Source organism: Equus quagga, chromosome 14 (genome assembly GCF_021613505.1).
Source record: "Equus quagga isolate Etosha38 chromosome 14, UCLA_HA_Equagga_1.0, whole genome shotgun sequence".
NCBI lineage: Eukaryota > Metazoa > Chordata > Mammalia > Perissodactyla > Equidae > Equus > Equus quagga.
Window position 1 is genome coordinate 1,211,914 of NC_060280.1, and position 27,032 is coordinate 1,238,945.

The 27,032-nt window shown below is 38.7% G+C and overlaps 2 protein-coding genes across 12 annotated transcripts in view; one reads left to right on the forward strand and one right to left on the reverse strand.

Moving 5' to 3' along the window:
* Positions 1 to 8,818, reverse strand: part of ELP4 (elongator acetyltransferase complex subunit 4) — a 238,843-nt gene extending 230,025 nt beyond the window's left edge. For 2 of the 5 annotated variants that reach the window (XM_046637840.1, XM_046637839.1), the window contains exons 1-2: positions 8,531 to 8,817; positions 2,002 to 2,037 (exon numbers count right to left, since the gene is read on the reverse strand). In XM_046637840.1, the coding sequence (XP_046493796.1) occupies positions 2,002 to 2,037; positions 8,531 to 8,756 (262 nt within the window). In that variant the 5' untranslated portion in view covers positions 8,757 to 8,817. Of the gene's footprint in view, positions 1 to 2,001; positions 2,038 to 8,530 lie in introns of all 5 variants that reach the window. The other 3 variants (XM_046637835.1, XM_046637836.1, XM_046637838.1) reach the window with 3 other exon arrangements.
* A 13-nt stretch (positions 8,819 to 8,831) lies between these two features.
* IMMP1L (inner mitochondrial membrane peptidase subunit 1) overlaps positions 8,832 to 27,032 on the forward strand; it is a 69,012-nt gene continuing 50,811 nt past the window's right edge. Inside the window, exons 1-5 of one of the 7 annotated variants that reach the window (XM_046637842.1) lie at positions 8,985 to 9,063; positions 9,377 to 9,538; positions 13,727 to 13,811; positions 16,525 to 16,604; positions 24,889 to 25,001. In XM_046637842.1, the coding sequence (XP_046493798.1) occupies positions 24,938 to 25,001 (64 nt within the window). In that variant the 5' untranslated portion in view covers positions 8,985 to 9,063; positions 9,377 to 9,538; positions 13,727 to 13,811; positions 16,525 to 16,604; positions 24,889 to 24,937. Of the gene's footprint in view, positions 8,956 to 8,984; positions 9,064 to 9,267; positions 9,539 to 13,726; positions 13,812 to 16,524; positions 16,605 to 23,525; positions 23,874 to 24,888; positions 25,002 to 27,032 lie in introns of those variants that run through there. The other 6 variants (XM_046637843.1, XM_046637844.1, XM_046637841.1 and 3 more) reach the window with 6 other exon arrangements.

The window sequence follows — 27,032 nt, forward strand, 5'->3', positions numbered from 1 at the left end:
TATGGTACTAACTTATTATATTCTACTTATTTGCCATACATGTCTTCTCCATAGATGCACAGTTCCTTAAGGGAAGAGGGCATCTTGTCTATATTTGTAACCCCAATATCTAGTACACACATGGGTGTTCAATGAACACTTATTCAATGAATTATCAATCATCATTGGATTCTTAGTATCATTCACAGACACTTCCCTGGGGAAAAGAATTAAAATTCAGCTGCATATATTTTTTTAAACCACTATAGTAACTCTCCAGACTTTTAGTCATCAAAGAGAAAACTCCCAGGTTCAAATGATGAAATGCCACTCTTTAATTTTCACCTGTTTAGACTGGCAAAGATTTAAAAGTTTAATAATATACAGTGGTGTTAAGGTTGAGGGTAAACTAGTATTCTTATAATTATTGATTGAAGTATAAGGTGGTATAAACTCTTGGGAGAGCAATCTAATACTATCTAACACAAATTAACATGTCTCAATCAAGCAAGTCTATAGCTTGGAATTTATTCTACAGATACTTAGATATGTCGCAAAGCTTACATACAAGATTTGCACAATAGCACTGTTAGTAATAAAAAAATGGAATTAACTTACATTTATCAGTAGAAAATGATTTAAATAAATTATGGTCCATCCATCTGATGAACGGCTATGCAGTTGTTAAGAAGAATGAGGTATATGCATATGAATGCCCATGGAGTGATCTCTAAGAAGTATTAAGTGGAAAAAGCAAGGTGCTAAATGCTCCCATGTATATTACCTATGTAGAAAAATTTGGGTGGGATATCCAGGACAGTACTGTCTCTGGATATGGGGACCGAGAAACTGAAAGGATAACATAATTTTCTCTACATATCCTTTTGTATTTTATGTATATATTTATTTATATCAAAATTGTGAATTACTTTTTCCATAAAATCCTTCAATCACTATTTACTAAAAGATAAATTTTTAAAAATGTGAGTATCATCACCATTTCTAGAATTTTATTATCAGTCATACTGAGTTTGGAATATTTTATTCAGTTGTGGGCACAGCTAAACAGCCAATGCCAGACTAGAAGGTGAGACAAGAGAACCACCAGGAGAGTGGAGTGTGAAAACCATGATACATAAAAACCAGTTTAAGAAATTATGCCTATTTAGTTTGGTGAAAAATTGCAGTGATAAAATAGCTATTTTCAAATATCTTAAGAGTGTCATGTGAGAGTAGGTAGATTAATTGTGTATTGTATCAGAGGACAAAACTAGGAATAACAAATCTGTTACAGGTATATGGATTAAACATTAGCATAAAGAACTGTCTAATAAATGACAGCATTTTCAACAACAAAGCATTGCTTTGTGAAGTAGTGAGCCCTTTAAACTAGAGAAATCTGTACTCAAATGGTGTTTGATATCTTTCAAGGATTATGGAGAAGTAATTTGTGGCTAGATGGGAGCTTGGATTATGTAACTGCCAAGGGTTATTTCAATTCCAAGATTCTATGGCCTAAACTAAAAATAAGGCAGACAGGGTTACGTACGTATATTTAAATAAAAACTGTCGTAGCTTTAAAGATGGAAAATGCATGATTTATCAGTTTGTGACTCTTCTTTCAATAAAAAAACAGTAATGATAAAATCTGCAATGTATACAATGGACTTATTAGTACATCAACTTCTCAAATTAATCTCTGTAATAATCCCTCTTTAAATACCGAGAGCCTCCAAAAAATCACTTGGCATTAATTTTAGTTTCTTTTAAAAATGGAGCACAACGCGCTCTGAACATTTTTAAATTATAAGATCTACATTTTCAGATATATTTGCCTAATTTACTTCACATTCAGATCAACATCTGAATTTAAATTAGAATTTAAGGCAATTCCTCTATAATTTACCTTAACTCTCTCGTGTTAAATACTTAATTTCAGAATAAGCAAGCCCATAAATAACACCATCATGCACAATAGAAAACTGTGGTCAGTAAAGAGCAAAGAATGTATGCTATACTAACCAATCAGGAGAAGTGTTCCAACAGCCAAGCCTCCACCTGGAAATGAAACAAAACCAAGGAGAAAATTAATCTACCTTTTCACATTATCTCTAGCATAAAAGTTAGGCTTTATCAAGGACAGGTACTTCAATAACTTTAAAATTGCAGTTGAGAACAACATTTTAATTACCTTTGCAATACTTTGCTTAAGGTGCTATTATGAAATAATTACATATTATATGTAATTACACACTACAGATTACAATTATTTTCATAATACACTGCACTATCCTCCTTTCTTCTGTGATAGGACCATGCAGCATTCAACACAACTGTGGTTATGCATTCCAGTGTTATATTTAGCACTTGTTAATAAATTAACTCAGTAGCTGAGACCTAAATGCACACAGTAACTGAACTACTACAGAAGTACAACACAGAAAACAAAGGTTATTATAATAGAAATTCCACTTCAATATTTATCCTCAAATTTAATAAGCTTTGGGGGGGAAAAAACCTTGCTAATTAAAACTAAATCTTTTTCATGATGAATAATGTGCACAAAGTTTGGACATGATCTAAATATATTTAGAATTCAAAATGAACAATGTTTTTGTCATTTCAAACAAAAAAGGCACAATCACAAAATACATTTTCAGTACTACTAGAAAACGTTCTTTTAAATATCTGAATTAGGGTAATATGATCATGAATATATAACTCAAATAAGGACTCACTAAAAATCAATTCAAAATCAAGTTTTAGGAAACTAGAACTACACTAAAAAGATAAGACATTCGACTACTGACATTTTGTTTGTAAAACATTTGTATTACTACAAATTCACTTTAAAATGTGTATATCAAAAAATGAAACGTACTTAAGGTACAATTAATTAAAAAAGAAACTACTCAAAATTGTTAGACAACTGAAGACAGTGTGACTAGGGTTTTTTTCTTGTTCCATACAAAGTTGTGAAAGAAATTTTTGAATTACATAAGGCCTGTAACTAGAAATTTAGAACACCAATAGCTTCCCTAAAAAAGTTTTGTAGTGGCAAATGTTATACAGAGAAACTTAGTATGAAAGCTCCCTTTGGTAGTGTTTATTTTTTGCCTTGCAAATAAGCATAAACGTCATGTTTCAAAGAATTTCAAATTTGGTAACATACATGCACACAGAATAAAACGGAACATTTTGACTTTATGATGATAAGTAAAACATTCCAAATTGTTAGAGAAGAAAACAAGCAAAAAAACAGTACATTTATATATTTTTATGTTTAAGTGGATTTGTTATAGTAGTAAATATATAATTTCACATTTAGATAACTTCCTTCATTACAGCATTTAAAGCCACACCAGACTACATAACTTTGTTGTTTAAACTAAAAGACTGACCTAAACTGAAATATATATGATGAAAACACTCAGAAATGATCAGAGCAAAAAGGTTTTCTTTGAGACAAGATTAAGCTAAATGTTTAATTTTACAGTTTCTGCTACATATAGATCACTAGTTACTTTTTAATCCATTTTGAACATTTTAAATCACACTCTTCAACCCCTTACATCCCTATGTTCCCTTACATGCAAGAAGAAACACTTAACTGTCTCACCGCCATCTTCTGTATATTTAAGGACGTGAAATGCCACAAGTACACAACAGACACTGCAGTGTCTAGGCTAGAGCAGGGGCTACAAGAGGTAGCCAGCTTTTCTTTCTTAACCTATTTCTTACAGGAAGGATTTCGATTTCTCATCTAGACTCCCCTGGGTCTACATTCATGTCTCCTCAAATTCGGAATTTACATAAGGCCTGCAACTAGAATAGTTAGAGAATTAAAGTTTTTTGTGAATGCTGTTCACAGTGGGACAATAATAAATAAAGGAATAGTTTCCCAATTAAATGAAGTGATAGCTAGCTCAGGTGTCTGGTCTAGAGAGGTACTAAGGGCTACCTCACCATTCTAGAAATTACTTTTTGACTAGAACAAATCACTAAAGATATATCGTGACTTGATAAATGGTGAGGACCATAACAGTAAATCAGACTAAGAAGAAAATATTCTGAAGAATGATCCAAACAATCCACTGTTCCTGATAATCCAGAAAAAAACACTACTCAAATTTTTTAAATCTCACGTACGTTAAAACTCTAATGTTTGGAAAATTTGAACATTACTTAAAACAACACAAAAAGGGGATATCTTAATGACGTTTATCAGCCAAATTTATATCTTATCAGGACTTCTCTCAGAAAAAGGCAATTTTCTTTCTTTTTTTTCTAGTGGGCTGTACTGTGTAAATTCACTGGACTGAAATTTGGATTGGCTCTTTTAGAGGTTGGTCACTCTGAAGCTTGGTCATAGAGAATAAGATGAAATCGCCTTGTTAACTATTTTTAAACCAAGCTTTTATTCCATGTATGTGAAGTAAAATGAGTTGACACGTACATATACACACAACATACAGAGGCAAAGCTCCTCTATTCCTGCAAACTTAATTTTAGTGTGACAAAACCTCACGATATTTCCCCAAAATATCTCTGTATAAGGCATTTTGATATACCTCACTTGACGTGAGGTTCTAGCTGTATTTTAAACCAGAGTAAGTTAGAATATGTTTGTAGCCATGTCCCTATCCAAAAATAAAAACCTGGGGCCAGACACGTGGCCCAGTGGTTAAGGTCGCACGCTCTGCTTCAGCAGCCCAAGGTTTCACGGTTCAGATCCTGGGTGTGGACACAGCACTGCTCATCAAGCCATGCTGAGGCGGGGTCACACATAGCACAACTAGGACCCACAACTAAAAATATACAACTACATACCAATGGGCTCTGGGAAGAAAAAGGAAAAATAAAATCTTAAAATAAACAAATAAATAAGTAAAAAGCTTAAACAATCAACCATGACAGGATATCTTGATATATTCAACAAAAGCTAGCTTTTATCTTTAAATTCAGTAATCCATTAGTAATTTTATCTAACCTCAAAAGCAATATAGATTTCACACTAGTAGTTCCCAATTAAAATAGAAGTATCTTTTCCCAATAGCCCACTAAACGTTTGATAGGTAAGTAATGGGGTGAGTAAGTAATCATCTTATTTCTATGATGAAACCTACAAAGGAGTAAAATGATCTTTTCTACCGCCTCCTCTCTCCTATACTCACGTTCATTACCTCTCTCCTAGACTTGTGATTTCATTATAAGTCTATTTTTCCTTCTCTCTCTAGGACATATGAAACATCCTGACAACTCCTGATTATCACAATATTGGCTGGGCAGATATGAGAATCAGAACAGAAGCAGCTATGAACAGCGAGAATGGTTCTGTACAATAAATCACATGAAACAATTTTACAGAGCAATACACAAGAAGCTACACTTACCTTAAATGTATAGCTATTAGTTGCTAAAATATCATAACTAGGATATTGCTAAGTATACAGTCCAAGCTCAAGGTACACCATCCCACACTCCAGAGCAAGATATAGAGGAGCAAAGGAAATAAGCCTACCAATATTTACTTTTTGACATCAGTGTTGAAATGGCAGCTACCATCAAGATTCTTCAGAGTACTCTTCCTGGACTATTATTTACCCCAAATCCCCATCTTCCATTCACTTGACTGTCAAAATTTAGTAAGTTCTGAACAGCACAGAGGCTATGCCAGTTAAACCTGAGAAGTCACCCTTCCTTCAAGCACCTTCTTGAAGGATAAGGCTGGGGGATAATGTCCCCAGGTTGCACAATACGGTCCTCAAAATGGACTATACCTTATATCCTAGAAAAAAAGAAATTCTGCCAGAACCTTTTAACTGCTATAATTTCTCTTTGGAAACTCCTGGAAAAAGAAAAATGGAATATAGTGTCCACAATAACACAAATGTCCTGGAGGGGCAGGGTTGAGAATGTGGGTTAGGAAATCTCAGAATGTAAAAATTTAAATGTTGCCAACTTGGGAAATGTATATAATTATCCAACAATAAAATTAAGCTGTCAGAATAAAAATATTTCATATGATTAGATCATGTTTAAAAGATGCAGGTATAGGGAATTCTCAAAGTTATAAAAACACGGGAGTAAGCAACGGAAATATTAGCATATTATCAAATGATTAACATTCAATTAGCCTGTACAATGCCTTTCCAATACATTTTGCATCTGTGCTTAAAATTACAATGATGTCACAGTGGCAGTGGTAAAATATCACCACAGTGCTTGGCAGTGACAATACAATATTTACTTATTACACAGTAACCACAAAATATATTTAAGCAACAATCACGTCACAGTATAGTTTCATCATTCTGATATCATATCCTACTATCACTACATTTTGTCACAATGTGGTTATATTAGGCTTGTCACAATCTGAGTCAAACAACATTTTAGAGTAACAATATAATCTGAATTGCCTATACTTAAGTATATACACATGAGTAGCCACATGTTTCAATTGTTTCAATGAAAAACAAATGTAAAGGGTTTGCTCTACAAGGCAAGATAAAATAGAAAATCAAAATACAAAAATGCCATTAAGAAGTTAACAACTAAAATACTTTTGCACATATTTATTATTCCAAATGTAGTAGCTCCTATTGTAATAACTCCTTCGATTTATGCACACTTTGAGAATTAAGTGCATACATGCAAAATATATTTCAAAATATCCAAAAACTGCTATTTATTTCAGCCTTCTTAATGAACACTATTTTTTAGCATAAGCTTGTTAAAGTCATTTACTAGAGTCCCCATCCCCAAGCAAATCTGGAAAATTTTTAAATTACAGTTTGAGTTTACATCACTGTAGAAACACAGGAGGAAAGTGCTCTGGGTTACCTTTTTGGGTGTTTTTAGAGACTGTAGTTAAATCACTAGTTTCAGTTTCAATAAATGGTTAAAAGCACCTGAAATGAGTCTGCAAAAATTTGAAACAGCTGTAGCATAGTGCGGAACACTAAATTTGGAGCCTAAAGATCAGCCCAGACTGTCACTAGTTCCGTGAATGTCCACGTCACTTAAGTGTTTTTAGAGCTCAAACACATAACTCAGTCCTACAGGTTTCATATTCTCTTGTGCAGATCTTTTTCTACATATTATTTTTCTTTCAATCAAGAACTTATTGAGAATCTAAATGCCAGGAACTGTACTAGACACGTTCTGTAATTCTAACGAGGAACTGAAGGGATAATGTCAGAAATGTGACCTTTTTGTTTGGAGTTTCAGAATCAAGTGAATGAAGTTACACATCCCCATTGAACTAAAAACACAGACAGGTAAGGACTAGGAAAAGCTTCCAAGTTTTAAGTTCAAATATAGGACAATACAAGTGAGGCTCACAAGGAAAAAAAAAGTGAGATAAATATTTGCTAACTAGATATTTTGAATCATTTCTGTTTATAGTACCATGTAATTTAGGAAGGCAAAAGACTTGAAAAAATTAAGTGAAAATACTTAACGTAGAAATAACCAGGATCCACTTATGGACATGACATAACAGACGGAAGAAGCCATGCTCTTTCTCATAGGTTGCTTGCCTTGTCATTTTCCTTTGCATCAAACCTTTGTGAAAAGCCTACCTCGTGGGAAAAAATTACAGAGAGAAAACGTCAAGAATAAGCAATTGCATTTATACTATTTCATGAAAGTGGGTAAGGCTTAACTGACACATGCCACATGCTATGAGAAAGTTATGAAATATAAACAGACCAATTTTAATGAAGCATCATTCTGAAAGAAATTAACTAATTTACAAGCTTTATTAACACAGCAGCTCTGTCTTACCAACCTAACCTGCCCAATTCCTTCAACATAACAGCTATGAAACAAGCACATTCTTCAGCAGGCTTCTCATGAAAAACTCCAGGTTATACAGGAAAGCCTAAGAACTACACTTCTTTTTCTCGTTAAAATGTGAACTGCCTTTAAACACATCGTTGGGAGTGTAATGCTGGGACACACACACAGACGGGAAGAAACTGAACAGGAACACACACACATGCTTAGCGCAGACACGAGGTGGATGTCAGCATCGACGACGGGCTGGAACGCCTCGCACTCACAAGAGCCTCTAACAGTCATCCTCGCAAACCGAGACGGCTTGCTTCGAGATTCAGAACCGGGGGCTGAGCGGCCTGGCGGCGAAGGAGGGCACGCTACCTTTCTCAGCGTTTTCTAACGGAGCCCGTCTCTCACAGTGACGCCAACTTTCGCGGGGTGGTCCAAACCCCGAGCTGCCCGGGGCTGGCACAGGGAGCACCCCGACACGGGGCGGGGCCGGGCCGCGTGCGCACGTGAACGGCCGCCGGGACCGGGCAGCGAGCCGGCTCACGGCACGTGGGACCCCGCGCACTCCGGCTCTCACGAGGCCGGCGGGCCGCGCCGACGAGGGGCCCACGGCGCGCACGGACCCCGCAGCCCGTCCTCCCTCCGCCCGGGCCGGCCGCATCCGCTCCGCGTCCGGAGGCCGAGGCGGCGGGGGCTCCCCGGCAGCCCCTCCCGAGGGGTTCCCGCTGCGGAGCCCACATCTCCGTTCGGAACCGACCTAAGAGCTGGTCCAGGGCTGGGAGCCCGGTGGACACCAGCAGCTGTCCGTTCCGCACCGACGGCCGCGTGCCCGCGATGGACGCCAGCCGACGGCAGCTGCCGTCGGGGCCGCTGGCTTTCGGACCCCTCCTCTGGAAACTGGTGACGCTGTCCTTGCCGGCCGCCGCCACCACACACCCGGACGCCCCGGCGCGGGGGCCGCAACTCGTCGCCGCCGCCGCCATCTTGGCGCTCCCGCCTTGGCCAATGGGAACTCCGGGAACTGCGGCGGCGGCCCGTCAGAGCCGCCCGCGGGCCCGCCTCCTTGCCCCGCCGCGGCGCCCGTAGCCAATAGGACTGAGGCTTCCCTCCGCGTCAACCAATCGCAAGGCGTACTGCAGAAACGTGCGCTTACGTAGGGCCGGTGGACGCTGCGGGGCCCAGGTGAGGAAGGCCCACCTGGGTCTCGGCTGGGGGGGTCTTCCGGGTTCTCCGGCGCGGGCGGCGTCCTTCCATGCTCTGTTTGCTCTGCGTGTCTTCACGCACGCTGAGGTGGAGGGGAGGCCGGTGGGGCGGGTGTGGGTCCCCTCACGCACGCCGGGTGGGGAGGCCGGTGGAGCGGGTGTGCGTGTGCTCACGCCCGCCGAGGTGGAGGGGAGGTCGGTGGAGCCGTTGTGCGTGCGCTCACGCCCGCCGAGGTGGAGGGGAGGCTGGTGGAGCTGCGTGATGGCCCCGGACCCTGCGGCTGTGTCCCAGCCCCGGCCCTTCCCCACGATTTCTGGGGTCGGGCCCCCGCCCTCCCTGCGGGGTATTTCTGGTGGTGTGGTGTTTGAGTTGGAAAGGCGATCCGTTCCCTTGGCCTCAGGCGGCAGGTGACGAAGTGTCCTTCTCCAAGCCCCCGAGAGAAGCTTCGTGGACTTTAATTAGCGCCCCTGGAAGGCTGGGAGCATCTTTCCGTCAGTGGTGTGAAGGACAAGTGTTACTCTGACGGCCTCGTTCACACCTTTAATTGTCGTTCGCTGTTAAGGTAGCTGCAAATAACAGCGCTTGAGGTTTCTTCCCCAAAAAACTTTAAGAATGAGATGTGTATGTACTTACTTTTTCTAGTGATTTGTGAATTCTGGATTGAGAGCTTTCTTATTAGAACAGGAATTTTATAGGCGGAAAAAACCATGTAATTTAGAGCTGAGTGTTTGGAGTTAAAAATCTTTTCAAAACTGAGCGTGGCGGGTGGGGGAGGGTGTAAGTGATGTTTAAAGGCGTTCATGTTGTCAAGTCTCTAAACTAAAAAAGACTCCCAAATCATGCCTGCACTACCAAATTACTAGTTTTGATAGTGATCTTATGATGCTTTTTAAAAATACATCCAAACCTCATTGGAATGCTTGCCTTTGAGTTGTAGTAAATCTCAATGACCTGTTAGAACTTTCTGGCTGATTCTCTTTGCTAAATTGAAATTAGTATTGCCATATAGTAACTGGAGTTTTCATCTTGGTAAGATTTTTGGGTTTTGTTTGTTTTTTGCTGAGGAAGATGTACCTTGAGCTAACAGCTATGCCAGTCTTCCTCTATTTTGTATGTGGCTCACCACCACAGCACAGCTGCTGACCAGTGGTGTAGGTCCATGCCTGGGGTCTGAACCTACACTTCCGGCCTGCGGAGGCAGAGTGTGCTGGATGTACCCAATATGCCACCAGGCTGGCCCCTGTTTGTTTGTTTTTTAAAGAAAACGTTCAGGAAAAAAAACAAACCTGCCTTGCTGTTAACAACATATCAGCTGGAAAACTAGATCAAGGTTTAGGTGCTGTCATTTCAAATTTTTTGCCAGTATAAATCTGTAATCTGAGTAATTCAGTAAATAGCTGTTGAATGCTTACTGTCTGTTTAGACCTAATTGCATCATTTTTGACCTATAGAACTAAAAATGTTCATATTTGGGGAGGGTAAGATTAGCACAGAAAACAGCATAGCACTCAAAGTGGACACATTGAACAGCGTGTGCTAATTTTGTCCTATAGTAAGTGCTAAGAAGACCAAAACAAAAAGTGACAATCTGGTATAGATTCAAATAGAAACGTATAGACGTTCAAATAGAAACGTCTTGGATACTTTTAGTGCTCTGAAAACTTTGAAATACTACAAATAGTGAATTTTTGTAGGTTTTGTTACTACATATTTCCTTGGTTTCTCCTCTGCTTCTCGCTTTAGTTCTTTAAAGGTAGTGGCATGATGCTTCGTTTGCTTTATTACTGGAACTGAAGAACTGTTTTCAACTTTAACTGTTATTTGGGAAGCATGACATATATCTTTGGTATAACATCATCAAAGAGTAGATTAATCTGTCCTAATTTTTTACAAAGACAACCGCTATGCTCTCTACTTATCCTTCAAGTCTCACTTTAACCAACACATCCTCAGTAAAGCCATTTCACCTTGCTGTCAAAATGAAATCAGCTCCTAAATACCAGCAAGTGGAATTGGAAATTAAAAATACAATACGATTTACAATAGTTTCCAAAGAATCAAATACTTAGGTATAAGTCTCAAAAAGAAATGTATAAGATCTATATGAGGAAAACTACAAAACTCTGATGAACAAAATCAAAGAAGAACCAAATAAATGGAAGGATATTCCATGTTTATGGATAGGAAGACTCAGTGTTTTCAAGATGTCAGTTCTTCTCAAATTGATCTATAGATTCAATGCAATCCCAGTAAAAATCCAGCAAGTTATTTTATGGATCTTGACAAACTGATTCTGAAGTTTATAAGGAGAGGCAAAAGACTCAGAATGACCAACACAATATTGAAGGAGAAGAACAAACTTGAAGGACTGACACTGCCAGACTTTAAGACTTACTACAAAGCTACAGTAATCAAGACATTGTGGTAGTGGCAAAAGAATAGACAAATTGGTGGAACAGTATAGAGAGCACAGAACTAGACTCACATAAATATAGTCAATTATCTTGGACAAATGAGCAAAGACAATACAATGAAGCAAAGATAGTCTTTTCAACAGATGGTGCTGGAACAACTAGACATATACATGCAAAAAATTAACTCAAAGTGCATCACATACCAACTTGTAAAATGCAAAACTATAAAACCCCTAGAAGATAATATAGAAAACTTAGAGAACCATGGTGATGGTGGTGCTGTTTTAGATACAGCACTAAAGACATGATCCATGAAAGAAAGAAATGATAATGGGCACTTTGTTAAAATTTAAAACTTCTGCTCTGTGAATGATAATGTCAAGAGAATGAGAAGAAAAGACACGGACTGGGAGAACATATTTGCAAAAGATACATCTGATAAAGTGCTGTTATCTAAAATATACAAAGACTTTTTAAAACTCAACAATAAGAAAACAAACAACCTGATTTAAAAATGGGCCAAAGACCTTAACAGACACCTGACCAGAGAAGATATACAGGTGGCAAATAAGCAAATACAAAGATGTTCCACATCAAATGTCATCAGAGAACTGCAAATTATGACAACATTGAGATACCACTGCACACCTATTGGAATGGCCAAAATCCAGATCACTGACGCCACCAAATGCCAGTGAGGATGTGGAGCAACAGGAACTCTTGTCTATCGCTGATGGGAAAACAGAATGCTACAGCCACTTTGGAAGATGGTTTGGAGATTTCTTACAAAATTAAACACACTCTTAGCATACGATCCAGCAATTGTACTCCTTGGCATTTACCCAAAGGAGCTGAAGACATTTCCACATAAAAATCTGCATGTGGGTGCTTATAGCAGCTTTAATCATAGTTGCCAAAATTTGGAAGCAACCAAGATGTCCTTCAGTAGCTGAATGGATTAAAAACAGTGTGGTGAATCCAGACAGTGGAATGTTATTCAATGCTAAAAACAAGTGAGCTATCAAGCCATGAAAAGATGGGGGAAACTTGAATTGAAATTACTAATTGAAAGAGGCTATTTCAAAAAGCTGCATACTGATTCCAAGTATATGACATTCTGGAAAAGGCAAAACTATGGAGACAATAAACAGATCAGTAGTTGCCAAAGGTGGTAGAGGGGAGAGATGAATAGGCAAAGCACAGAATTTTTAGGGCAGTGAAAATATTCTGTGCAATATTATAATGATGGATATATGTTATTACACTTTTGTCCAAACCCATAGAATGCACAGCACCAAAAGTGAACCCTAAGGTAAACTGTGGACTTTGGATGATTATGATCTGTCAATGCAGGTTCATCCTTGGTAAAAAATGTGGCATTCTGGTGAGTGATGTTGGTAATGGGGAAGGATATGCCTGTGTGGGGTCAGAAGTATATAGAAAATTTCTTCCTCTTAATTTTGTTATACTCCTAAAACTCTAAAATAGTAAAGTCTCTAAAAAAAAAAAAAGTAAAAAAAAAAGGATCAGCTATATAAAATCTGCCTGAGAGTTCCATAAGCAACATGTATGGCACCCTTTGTGGCTACATTGTGGGGCCATTTCCACAGGGGTTCCAACAAGTTTGCATTCTGAGAAGTCTTCGGGTACAATGGAAAGACTGCAATGACCTATTTAGGAGTCACCAGAAAACATAATAGTCATGATATGCAATTAGCACCCCATGACAAAAATGGGTACCCTTTCAATTGGTCTTTTAGTGGCTTTTCTGATACCCAGGGTCCATATTACCATGGTGTCAGTGCAGGTAAAGCATATAACAGAGATATTGTGGAGCCTTACTACAGGCCTGATGGCATTTTGGCAGCATGATGGAATGAATGCCAAGGACATACCTACACAGAGGGAGTTCTTGGACCCCACGTAATCCCTTTTTGCTTCCTGTTAGTGTGCTCAAAGAGGGAAACCAGTCCTTACTTCCAGCATCGCAGATTTGTTTTACCTGTTTTTGTACTTTATATAAATGAAGCCATACACTGTGTACTGTTGTGTTTGACTTCTTTTGCTTAACATTATATTTATGAAATGATCGTTATTAATGTTACAGTTGTGGATTACGGCTGTATAGTATTGTGAAAATATATCACAATTCACTATCAATTCTAAGAGAATTTCAATTGAAATTCAATTGAAAGAGATTTGGCTAGTTTACCATTCGTAGCCAAACATTTTTCTAACGTGATTGTACCAATTTACACTCTTACTAGGAATGTTTGAGAATTTCAGTTGCTTCTCATCCTTAACCAACATTTAATATTTTCTTTCTTTCATTTTAGCCATTCTGGGAGGATTATTGTATGTCAGTCATTTGGATTCGGGCTGAGGAGGTCAAGCACCTGTTCATGTCTCTTGGCCATTTGGGTAAACTCTTCTGTGAAGAGTCTGTTCGTGTCTTTGCCAATTTTTAAAAATTGGATTGTTTGTCTTTCTCCCTGGATTTGGAGGAGTTCTTTTTATATTTTGGATAAGAGTTCAGTTGCATGTAAATGTATTACAGATATTTTCTTTTAGTCTGTGGCTTGTCTTTTTATATTCATAATTGTCTTTTGAGTTTAGTCAGAATATATTCTGATGTATCAACTTTTCTCTTTTTTTTATTGAGTTAATGATAGGTTACAATCTTGTGAAATTTCAGTTGTACATTAATGTTTGTCATTCGTGTTGTAGGTGCACCACTTCACCCTTTGTGCCCACCCCCCACCCCACCTTTCCCCTGGTAGCCACTTATCTGTTCTCTTTGTCCATATTTTTAAATTCGTCATATGAGTGGAGTCATACAGAGATTTTCTTTCTCTACCTGGCTTATTTCACTTAACATAATTCCCTCAAGGTCCATCCATGTTCTTGCAAATGGGATGATTTTGTTCTGTTTTGCAGCTGAGTAGTATTCCATTGTGTATATATCAGCTTTTCTCTTTATGACTAGTGCTTTATGGCTTGGTTTGCCTGCTCCAAGTTTCCATAGATGATCTCAGTGTTTTCCTCTAAAAGCCCTGCTATTTACTTTTAAACATTTGAGTCTTTGTTCTGTCGGAATTGATTTTTTTGACTTTGGTGTGAGGCAGGGGTAAAGGTGTATTTGTTTTTCCTATTAGATATCCTGTCATCCAGCACCATTTATTGAAAAGACAGTTCTTTCCCTGCTGTACTGAATCATCACTTTTTTAATAAGTACAGTTACACATGTTAGACAGATTTCTTTCTGCACTGCATTCCATTGGTTAGTTTGTGGTTCTTCAGAAGGATGACTTCTTTTCTCTCAGAGTTTTAACTCCCTGTACTGCACTGTGCTCAAGCTAGATCAGTAAAAATAAGAAACTCACCCTTTGGCAATCCCTTTTTAGAAGTTTGACTCCTCCCAAAAATCTGTGTGCTTTTCTTCAATCTGTAGAGCCGTCACATAATTGCTTTTTGTATTTTGTCCTGAGTTTATGGTTATCATCTAGGGGAGGGTTCGTCTGTTAAGCTTACTTCACCTACCAGAAGTAGCTCCTATTACCTTTTTAGGGACTGTCATTCTTTCTTTTTTTATTCCTGATATTGCTTATTTGCATTTCTTCTTTTTTATTTTTCGTTGCTAGGTTTGCTAGGGATTTTTCATTTTTATGAAAATTAATTTCTTAATTGATTTTCTGCCTTTTCTAATATACTGTTGATAACTATGGGAGTAATTTTCTATAAGCACTGCTCTAGCTGCATCCTACAACTTTTAACGTTTCATGTTTTCATCATCATTTATTTCAAAATATTTTCTACTTTTTGTTTTGATTTCCTCATGGACCCATGAGTTTTCTAGGACACTTTTGATAGTGCTGAAATACTGAATTAAATTAGTTGCCAGTAAAGCAAGTATCATCTGAGATTGTCCAGGGCACTTGAGTACTTATGTTCCTCCTAATTTTAGTGGGTGTTTAAATGTAAACAAGAAACTGGGGGGTTTTAAGTTAAAATTTAAAAATCCATTGTATAATCATATCTTGGAATATTCAGTCTAATAGGGTAAATGTATCAAAAGGTAAACATGTTTTGATTCAAGGAGATTTGTCAAGTAAATGTATCTATAAAGGTGAACAAGACATTTTTAGTGGTAAACACTAAAAATTTTTAGTGATAATAGGAAAAGAAATTCCAGAGCTAGAATGGTGTAGCATTGGTATATCTCCCAATCTGGGACTGTTCTTCCATCTTTGCGTATAGCTCAAGTAAGAAATTGAACAACTATTGACTTGACTGGTGCCTGGCACTCCTTTTGTGGGTCAACTTAAGGGGTCTCATGGGCATAAAGCCACTGTGCTAATCTAAGCCTCTGTGGTGTTCTAATTGTCCTGGGCATTTCTGTTGAGATGTGATCACTTCCTCCTCAGTATGAATAATTAGGGGACCCCAGGGAAAGGCCAGGTATTAAAAGCCATTCCAGGTGAAGCTTCTTACATCCCATCCACTGGTTTTGCATGAAGGGTCACACAGGCTAGTGAAGCTCCTCTCTGGAGAAATATGTAACTCTTGGCTCAATGAGTAGTGTTAGCAGAGGGAAATACATTATTTTGACAGCTGTTTCCCACTTTAAGAGTCTGGATATGAAGTATGTGTATACTTCATATACTGGATATGAAGTTTCTTGCAGGATAAGATGAAAATTAAAAATCCTAGCAAACATTTTCATTGTTAACTCAGAACTAAATTGGAGCCATCTATAACACAAATTTTTACTTTTTATTCATGGCTCTTGTTCTATATAATTGTGCTATCATTCTTTGAATTATATTTTTCTTTGTAAACACTATTATTTTCAAATTTGGTAGCATTAATTAATTGCATTCTCTATATTGAATTCTTTTATAATCTCTTCTATATCTATCATGATATTTAGCTTCTCATTTGTAATGTTATGTCTGGATTTTTTCTCAGTTCATGTCTTTTCTCTCTGAATAACTTTGAAGGATTTTTAAAAAAATCTATTTTAGTGCTATTTTCATAGATTGATATCTTAGATTTATACATTAATTATTTTCTTTTCTAATGTTACTAATTTCTGTCTTTTTCTGAATTTAATCTTTATTCCTCCTTCTTTTAGGTTTGTGTTTTTTTCCACTATCGCACTTTTTAAAGCAGTAATTAAAATACAGTTTTAGTAATCTGCTATGGAATTTCCAGGTAAGCCCGGTCCCGTAGAACTTCCTGTGTTGATGGAAATGTCCTATATATCTACACTGGCCATTTCTATAGACATTAAACACATATGGCTGTTGGACACTTGCAGTATGGCTGATAAAACTGAAGAACTGTACCTTTAATTTTAATTATTTAAATTTAAATACTGCATTTGGCTAGTTGCTCTGAATTGGACAGCATAGCTCTGGGTCAAGATTTGACACACACAGGTGTGTCTAGGGGTATATATCTTTTTCTTTTCCTGCACTGTAGTCCCTGGGTCCTTTCCATTATTTTTCCTCCTTTGTGTGTGTGTGTGTGTCTTTTTTGAAGGGGAGAGAGGAGTCTCTTTTCCTGCAATTTTTAGAAAGATTCTTACCCTCCTTGGGTTGTTGCTTTATATTTCTTCAACTTCTGTTTCAAGTTTTCTGTTTGTTATGTATGTAGGGGAGGTGGTGTTGGAAAGGTATTCTATTCTAGATTTCCTTAATTATTCTTTTTGTTCTTTCTACTGTTTCATACACCTCTTATTTATAGGTGCAGTGTCTTATCCAATAACTCTGAAGATTTAAATAGAAATTCTTGGGGCTGGCCTGGTGGTGCAGTGGTTAAGTTCGCATGTTCAGCTTCTCAGTGGCCCAGGGTTCGCTGGTTTCAGATCCCGGGTGTGGACATGGCACTGCTTGGCAAGCTGTGCTGTGGCAGGTGTCCCACGTATAAAGTAGAGGAAGATGGGCACGGATGTTAGCTCAGGGCCAGTCTTCCTCTACAAAAAGAAGAGGATTGGCAGTAGTTAGCTCAGGGCTAATCTTCCTCAAAAAAACAAAAAAAAGTTAAATAGATATTATTTTCCTTTTGTTTTCTTCCTGAATTACCTCTGATTTCTCCAGAGTTACTTGTTCTGTTTTTCATAATGGGCTTTCTTTTTTCATTCTCGTGGTTTCCTTAAATGTTGGTGATCCTTGGTTGTCCGTTCATATTGATATATGACCAGTTGAGTAATATAGATAACTGGAGTGAGTTTGCTCTTCTTTGGCTCCCTAGCAAATCTTTACCCTCAGCAGAAAGAATCTTGATGGGAAGTTCCCTGTAGGTGGGTAGGCAGGACTTTATTTATTTATTTATTTAAAATGTACAACACACTTTATTATTTTTATTTTTTAGTTTTTTTAAGATTTTATTTTTCCTTCTTCTACCCAAAGCCCCCCGGTACATAGTTGTGTATTTTTAGTTGTGGGTCCTTCCAGTTGTGGCATGTGGGATGCCGCCTCAGCATGGCCTGATGAATGGGGCCGTGTCCACGCCCAGGATTTGAACCGGCGAAACCCGCGGCCGCCAAAGTGGAGCATGCGAACTTAACCACTCAGCCATAGGGCCGGCCCCTAGGACTTATCTATTGATGTGCTTTTCTTAGAGCGGATAAGCAAAAAGCAAGCAGACAGACTGGGCCCTTTTCTAATAGCTGAATAAGGAGGGTCCTGTCCTGGGTTCCCAACCACCATGCATTGGAGCCCAAATTATACCTTTTTTTGTAGATTGCCCTCTGTAACTGATGATTCAGCTTACAACCTCTTTGGACCCACAGCAAGAAAAGTCCCATCTTCCCTGAAACATTCTCCTGTGTATGTGGTTGGCCAGGGGTCAGCATCCTTTTTCAGAGACCAGATAGTAAATATTTTAGGTTTTGCTGGCCATTCAGCCCGTTTTACAACTTCTCAACTCTGCCATTGGAAAGCAGTCGTAGACAGTACATTAACAAAGGAGCATGGCTGTGTTTTAATAATACACTTTATCTATGAACACTGACATTTGAATTTCATATAATGTTTACACGTCACAAAATATTCTTTTTTTCTTTCAGCCATTTAAAAGTATAGACATCAGTCTTGGCTTGTAGGCGATACAGAAGCAGGTGGTGGCCTGGGAGATTTGCCCTGTAACCCGTAGTTTGCCAAACCCTGTGCTAGACTTGGTCTCTCACCCTGTTCTGCCTATCAGTATGATTTCGTGTGTTGTAGCTTCCAGAAGTTGCTCAGAACCTCTTGTACGTTCATGCTTTTCACTCCTCTTTACTGACCTGAAGGTCAGCCTTTTCTTCTATTCAGGCCTTTGACACATTGGATGAGGCCCACCACGTTAGGGAAGGCACCATGCTTCCCTCAGTCTGACGACCCTCATGTTAATCACATCTGAAATCACCCCTGCAGCAACACCTAGAATAATGTCTGACCAAACATCTTGGTGCCCTGTGGCCCAGTCAGGTTGACATGAAATTAACCATCACAGTCACATAGCTGGTAAGTGGTAGAGCTAGGATTCACAACCGAGCTAAGCTGTCTGACAACAAAATCTATGTTCTTATTTATTATTTGCACTGGACCCAAACTCAGTATTAGTATCCTCCTAAAGATAGCTCCTTTTTGGGCCAATTTATAGCCATTAGCACAAGAAATGTAGCATGTTTGCCTTGCTAAAGTAGGTATATATTCAGAGTGACCAGGATGGTGAGAAAATGTGGTATGAAACAATTAGGGTAATAAGAGGGATATGTTTAACCTAGAGGTGAATGGTTCTGACTTTCGTAAGTCCTGTCTTAATCTTGTGCAAGAGAAATTAGGCTTTTGTTTCTGTAGCGCGTAGAAATTTCAATTTCAATTCGGATTAAAGAAGGACTTGTTGTCAGAGTTGTCCAGCACTGAAACAAGATCTTTAATATTTTAAAAATAGTTGCTTTTAAAAATCTTTAGAATTTTAATGCCATGCTTTACTTTTTATATTTTTTCATTCCTCAAAATGAAAGGTTAAAAAAAAGTTAAAGGTCGTTTTGTATCATAATTTTGTCATTCCTCAGAATGAAAGATTTGAAAACAATTTCATAGTCTGGTATTCCAGGGTTAAATTTTTTTAAAAAATGAAATTGTTACCAATTTCACCTCACTCCCATGTGACTCTGACCCACACTGGGAGGAGCTCCGAGGAGGGGTCCATGGGTGGGCTTCGTACCCACAATCCGCCCCTTCCTTGGAGGGTTCTTTGATGTTTGGTGTCACGGATTTGAAACAAAACCGAAGCTGAGCGTTCAACAGCACAAGCTTTTATTCAGTGGCCAGAGAATGGAGAAGTGGGAACTATGTGCACAAATCAACGTCTCAGCTCATGAGGCAGTTAAGCAGTTGTTACAAGGGGTGGAGGTAATGAAGGGGAGGAATATTCATAGTTATTTGGGTAACCGGGCTGGCTTTTCAGGGGAACAAGAGTGCCACCTCTTTTCTTTCCTTATTTAGTTATATGTGGCGGTTGCCGTGGCAGTTGTAAACTGTCATGGGCTGGTGGGTGTGTCAGGTAGCATGGTAGTTACAGTGAGTGTGCAATGAGCTGTGGGGCCTGTGTCAGGTCAGGTCGGGCTGCTGTGTTGCGTTTGACCTATTTTAACTGGTTTTGGCTATGTGTCTCAGCCATCTCCTCCTGCTCATTGTGGTTTCCTGTGAGCTGGAGAGAACGTGTTGGGCTTGTTCTGAACAGGGCTGCAGTTACTGTCTATGGGGTTGCGGGCCAGGTAACAAAATCTTGTTTCCTTTTCCTAAATGAACTGACATGGAGTTAATGAATTACTGTTCTGTGTGATGATCTTTTTCCCTCACTGAGCATTGGAATATGTTCACTTAGAGCTTATCAGTACCCCAGTCTTGATTCTATAATTGAAATAGTTATGTCAGCCCTCTCACCTGGCTCAAGGTCTTGGACCCTTTTTTCTTAAAAAACAAAACAAAACAACTTTTTGTGATAAAAAACGTCTAATGTAAAATTTACCATTTTAATCATTTTTACATGTGACATTAGGTATATTTACCATGTTGTGTAAACATTACCACTATCTATTTCTAGAACTTTTTTATCATCCCAAACAAACTCTTTACCCATTGAGCAGTAATGCCCCATTCCTCTGTCACCCCAGCCTCTGGTAAGCTCTGTGCTGTGTCCTGTCTCTATGCATTTGCCTATCCTGGTACTTCATGTAAGTGGGGTCATATAATATTTGTTCTTTGTTAACATTTGCATAATGTTTTTTACTTAGGATTGTGTTTTTCAAAGTTCATCCATCCTGTATCACATATCAGAACTTCCTTTCTTTTTATGGCTGAATAATATTCCATTGTAAGGATATAGCACATTTTGTTTCTACATGCATCTGTTGAGAGACACTCGGGTTGTTTCCGTCTTTTGCCTGTTGTGAATAATGTTGCAGTGAACATTGGCATACAAGTGTCTGTTAGAGTCTCTGCTTTCAGTATATACCTAGGACTGGTACTGCTGGATCGTACGGTAATTGTGTGTTTAACTTTGTGAGGATCTGCCAAAGTGTTTTCCACGGTGCCAAACCGTTTTGCATTCCTATCAGCAGTGCACAGGGTTTCCAATTTCTCCACATCCTCAGCATCTTTAGTTATTTTCCTTTTGGATAATAACATCCTAATGAGTGTGGTTTTGATTTGTGTTTCCCTAATGATTTGTGATGTCAGCATCTTTTGCAATGTAGATAGACTGATTTTTCAAATCTTCTGGTGCTGATTTCTTTTTGCTTAAGAGTTCCTTCCTCAATTTATCCTTTTTTCTCTCACATTTTACTATAAGCAGCAAGGAGAAACCAGTACACGCCTTCAACACTTCGCTTGGAAATCTCCTCAGCTAAATATCCAAGCTCATCGCTTACGTGTCGTACTTGTCACCCAGCAGCAGAGCACGTTTCAGCCAAGTGTCTGCTGCTTTATGAGGAGGACTGTCTTCCCTCCAGTATCCCATAGCATGTCACTCATTTCCTTCTTGAGGCTTCACCGGAAGCCCTGTTAACGTTCATATTTCTACAACAGTCTTTCCCTGATGAAATATGTGTTCTCTATGATGATAGAAGTTTTCTCTGCCATCCTGTTCACTTCCTTCTGAGACCTCACCAGAATCTCCTTAGCAGCTCTATTTCTACCAGTAGAAATAGAGTGAATGAAGAACATTCTTCAATCTTTTTTTATTTTTAGATACCTGTTACAGCCACACCCCATTTCCTGGTACTAAATCTGTATTCATTTCCTAGGACTTCCATCACCATTACCACAAACTTGGTGGCTTAAAGCAACAGAAATCTGGGCCGGCTCTGGTGGCTGAGGGGTTCAATTTGGCACACTCCGCTTTGGTGGCCCAGGTTTGGTTCCCAGGCACGGACCTACACTGCTCGTCTGTCAGTGGCCATGCTGTGGCAGTGGCTCACATACAAAAAGAGGAAGATTGGCAGCAGATGTTAGCTCAGGGCGAATCTTTCTCAGCAGAAAAAAAACCCTGGAAATTTACTTTGTCCCAGTTTTGGAGGCCAGAAGTCCAAAATCAAGGTGTGAGCAGGGCCGTGCATGTTCCAAAGGCTCCAGGGGACTCCCTTCTTGCCTCTTCCAGCTGCTGGTGGCTCCTCTCGGTCCTTGGCTTGTGGCAGCTTCACTCCCAATCTCTGCCTTCATTTCCACATTGTCTTTTTCTCTGTGTCTCTGTGTGTCCTTTCTGTCTCCTATGAGGATGTTTTCATTGGATTTAGGGCCCACCTTAACCTAGTATGATCTCACATTGATCTTTACCTTAATTGTATCTACAAAGCCCTGCATCCCAATAAGGTCACATTCTGAGGTTCCAGGTGGACATGAATTTGGAGGGAGGGGGAAACATACTCAACCCACTACTGTCTCTCTTTAGGTAATTATATTATAAAAGTATTATATAATCTGTAATTTTTAAAAATCTCAAAGTATGTGCATAATATTTTATTATTTTACAAAATACTAATACCGTTAATGTTAATGTTCATATTAGAGAGTGCTGAATAGGGAAATCACTTTTCTTTTCAGACTTTACAAGATATATAAGAAGTATGGGGTCATTTAATGTGTCTTTGCTTTTTAATGAGGATTTGTACATTTGTGCATGCATGCAAACATGAATAAACACTAAAATTTGTTGACTTATGAAAGTTTATTACTTAGTATTTATTCATGCCAATGTAGTAAAACCCTAAATCACCTTGTTTTTTTTTTAACTTTTTATTAAGATTATGATAGTTTACAACCTTGTGAAATTTCAGTTGTACATTATTGTTAGTCATGTTGTAGGTGCACCACTTCACCCTTTGTGCTCTCCCTCCCAACCCCCTTTCCCCTGGTAACCACCAATCAGTTCTCTTTGTCTATACGTTTAACTTCCACCTGTGAGTGGAGTCATACAGAGTTCGTTTTCCTCTATCTGGCTTATTTCACTTAACATAATACCCTCAAGGTCCATCCATGTTGTTGTGAATGGGACGATTTTATCCTTTTTTATGGCTGAGTAGTATTCCATTGTGTGTATATATATATATATATATATATATATATATATATATGCCATATCTTCTCTATCCAATCATCAGTTGATGGGCACTTAGGTTGCTTCCACCTCTTGGCTATTGTAAATAATGCTGCAGTAAACATTGGGGTGCATGGGACTTTTGGAATTGCTGATTTCAAGTTCTTTGGATAGATACCCAGTAGTGGCATGGCTGGGTCATAGGTATTTCTATTTTTAATTTTTTGAGAAATCTCCATACTGTTTTCCATAGTGGCTGCACCAGTTTGCATTCCCACCAACAGTGTGAGAGGTTTTGTTTTTCTCCACAACCTCTCCAACATTTGTCACTTTTTGTTTCAGATATTTTTGCCATTCTAACAGGTGTAAGGTGATATCTTAGTGTAGTTTTGACCTAAATCACCTTATTATTTGAATAGTCTGATCTCAAGTTGATTGCAATACGTGTGTGAGATTAGATTTCCTTGAGATTTTTGGATGTTTCAAGATTGACTCCAAAATGTTTAGCGAGTTCTTCAAATGCTTAAATAACTGAGGGGAAAAAATGTTTTTTGGAGGAACAGCAATATAATTTAAGTATATTTAGTTGAGTCTTCCAGTCAGGTGAGATTAAGATCAAGCACAGTGCCTGTAAATGGGTGAAGGAGTATATTTAAGAAGACTGTTGTTACAGGAAAAACCCTCCTTTTTAAGGGCCCTAAGATTAAAGGGGAAAAGATGGTAGGGTCATAAAGAGAGGAGATCGAATAAAACAGAAAACAGAAATTGGCACTGAAACAGAAATGCATTAGAGAAGAGAGGGAAGATAGATGGCAGAAATTAGGAAGTCCCAGAGAAGTGAAATGTACAAAAGCACAGGCAGGAGAGAGGATGACAGAGGACTTGCGGAGGGCAAAGGTGAGCGAGAGTGCCTGGGGAGCTTATGTTGGGTGGGAGGCTGGTCGGTGGGCCAGCGTCCTCTCAGCTGCAGTCAGTTACTGACGGTTATTAGAGTCACTGCAGCGTTGATGTCGTGCCCTTAAGCTTCTCATGTCATTTTGCCATAAAACACTAGTAGGAACCACTTTACATATTATTCACTAAATTTCAAATATGATACTATTTATATGCTAATATATTGGTATTGATATGTGATATTGTATATTATATAAATTATATGTGATTACATATATTTCAAGGTGAATATTCCTATTGTTATCTCCTTTTAATGGCAAAAATTTGGTTTTAAGTGTAATGTTCTGTGTAAACACATATAAAGCAAACTGTTTAACATTTCAAATAAAAATGGAGATAAAGCTTTTTTTCTCAGTCATAAGAACTGGCATGGAATTATTACGGTTGAATATGAGGTAGATTTTGACATCCAAGACAGTATCAAACATAATATGTTTTTCCTTTGTCATAACTGCTCCTAGGGTTTTTCTACAATATCACGTGCTTCCTCCTATTCAGTCAATATCAGACTAATCAGTCTGAACACACCAGAGTTACAAACTACCTCTCTGCCATCTTTTCATTCTTAAAATTAACCTCAGATACTCATGCTGAAATGGAGAAATGAATGTTACATCCTCTCCATTACCTGCCAATTGTTTACAAGAATTTGGTGTGTCGGAACTCTATACTGTTGGCTTATCAACGCCCTTAAGCCCTTGACCACAGTTCTCTCCAGGTGGATTGATATTTTAGGTTGCCCATTTACTTTCCTCTTCTTCAGTTTCCTGGTGGATAGAGGACTTTAACATTCGGGGTTTTTTTAATTGTTTTATCTGAAGTGTAGTCAGTATATGAATTCAGAATCCCGTTGACCCACTCGAAGGAGGATGCACCTTACCAACTGATCATGTGCTAATTCAACTGGACATGGCGGTGAGAAGCCTTCACCTAATGTAATTTGGGTTTCCTGCTTTAGGAATCCTGAAACCATGGATCACCCATATATGCGTTGAGACGTGCTTTGGATGTTTTTTCCTGGAAGCCTTGCAACTACCCTAAAAATTGAATGTATTGTGGAACAGACCTATGGTAAGTGTATTTTTTCCTCTTTTTCTTCTGTCAGTTTCATGTTCAAGTTAAGTCTTATGAATGTTGTAATGCTGCTCCCTGCTGGACACAGTGTAATTTTTAAAAATTGGCACTGAATAGATGGGCAAATAACTGGCTGCTGGACCGCTGAGGAGGGGTCCCTGGTTGCATTCGTGAAAACAACAGTATACAACAACAGTAACGGCGTCATCATGATGTGTGACATCGTTGCCTTTGGGTTGACGTCTGGAGCGCGATGAAAGTGCTGATAGTCTTGCTTCTGAATTTCATTGTTGGCTTCCTTTCAGTGGGTGTCTAAAAGTTATAGGAAACATACAGTGAAGGATGCTTGTAAGTGATGGACCTTTTGTGATTTCCTAAATTGTGTGTGTATATATGTTTGTAATTTGTCAGGTTATTATTATTATCTCTTTTGTAATAATTTAAATTCCCTGTACTTCTGTTTTTCCAAAGGAAATATTTAAAACAGCTCCAGTATAATTTAAATTAGACATTGTTGAATCTATTTTGAATGTCACCCTACGTTACATTTTATAGAGTGTAACGTGTTTTGCGTATCCTTTCTATAATTCAGCTATCGTGTTTTCTAGTACACACAGTGAGCCATGGTTTCACAGAGTGACATTGGGTTGGACCTCAAGTGCTGTGTCTGTGTCCATCCTATCATGAATGCCTTACAATGTATGCCTACACAGGTGCTCCCAAAATTGTTTTAAAATGTGCAAGAGTTAACAGTGTTTTTCTTCCTACTTTCAAGCTAAAATATTATATTTTTTGGCGTGCAGCCTGTATAAAATTATTACCTGGATAGTAATGTAGGTGTTTTGAAAGCAAAGAAAAAGTGACAAACAACATTGAACTAATGAGATTTAACAGGTTAACTGGTCTTATACTCCTTAACAGCCTTGTACGTTTTTTATAGCCATTGGGAAACCCTTTGAGATCTACACTTAATTAGGAATATGGAGAATTAGGTATAGTAACTTATTTCTTTATTATCAAAATATTTCAATAAAAATTAGAAATGTAGACCAAGAAAATAAAATTTTTAGCAAAAAAGGGGAACCCTCAGTCTTTCTTTATAAGAATATATTATTTCAGAAAATACATCATTTCAAACTTTGTTGTAAAATATAACATGTAGAAACAGAAATGAATAGTAAAATGAATAAGCATAAAGCAAACATCCATGTAACCGTAGGTCATTGCTGGCATCCCAGAAACCCTTGATGTAATCTTCCTTTTCTCTAGAGGTAAACAATGTCCTGATTTTTATGGTAATTGTTTATATGATTCTCTATATAATTTTATCACTTTTGTATGTGTTCCTCGGCAATACATTTGCTTTTTGCCTCTTTTTAATCTTTATGGAATCATATGCACGCTCTTTTTTTGATAAATATTTTTATACTTTTGTGGGAAATGTGTTTGTTATTTTGGGGGGAAGGGAACAAAGATGTAGCCATCTCAGGTCAGATTAGAGAGGCCTGTCTACAGTGCACTGGGGAGCTTAGGGACAGGGGGAGTTGTAAGGAATTTAGATGTAGCAGCGATCAGGGTGGGATCCACATGCCAGGGCACAGGCTGGTGGCCTTGCAGGGTGAGTGGGAGGCTAGAAGGACGGCTGGGCAGGGACAGCGTTCTTCAGGAAAGGGCCCGGGCCAGGGGCAGAAGGCATTATGCTGATGGGGCCTCTCACAGCACTGTCAGAGAATGGTGGGGGAGTCAGGCGAGGTATCGAGTCTGCACTGCCTGCTGGTCCCCAAACCTGTTGCTGTCACAGTTCTCTGAGTGTGTCTCTTAGAGTGAGACCAGGGGCAGAAGCTCAGAGCACCTTCTCAGTAGGCACGAAGGCACCCCTGCCGCCACCATTGCTGAGGCTCCATTGCGTGGTGGAAGGGGGAGGAAATCCCTGGCAGCATGTGGCCCAGTCCTTACAGTAGCATGGAGGTCCAACTGGAGGTGTGCCCTGAGTCCTTTCTCTGGGCCAACTCCTTGAAAGTCATGACT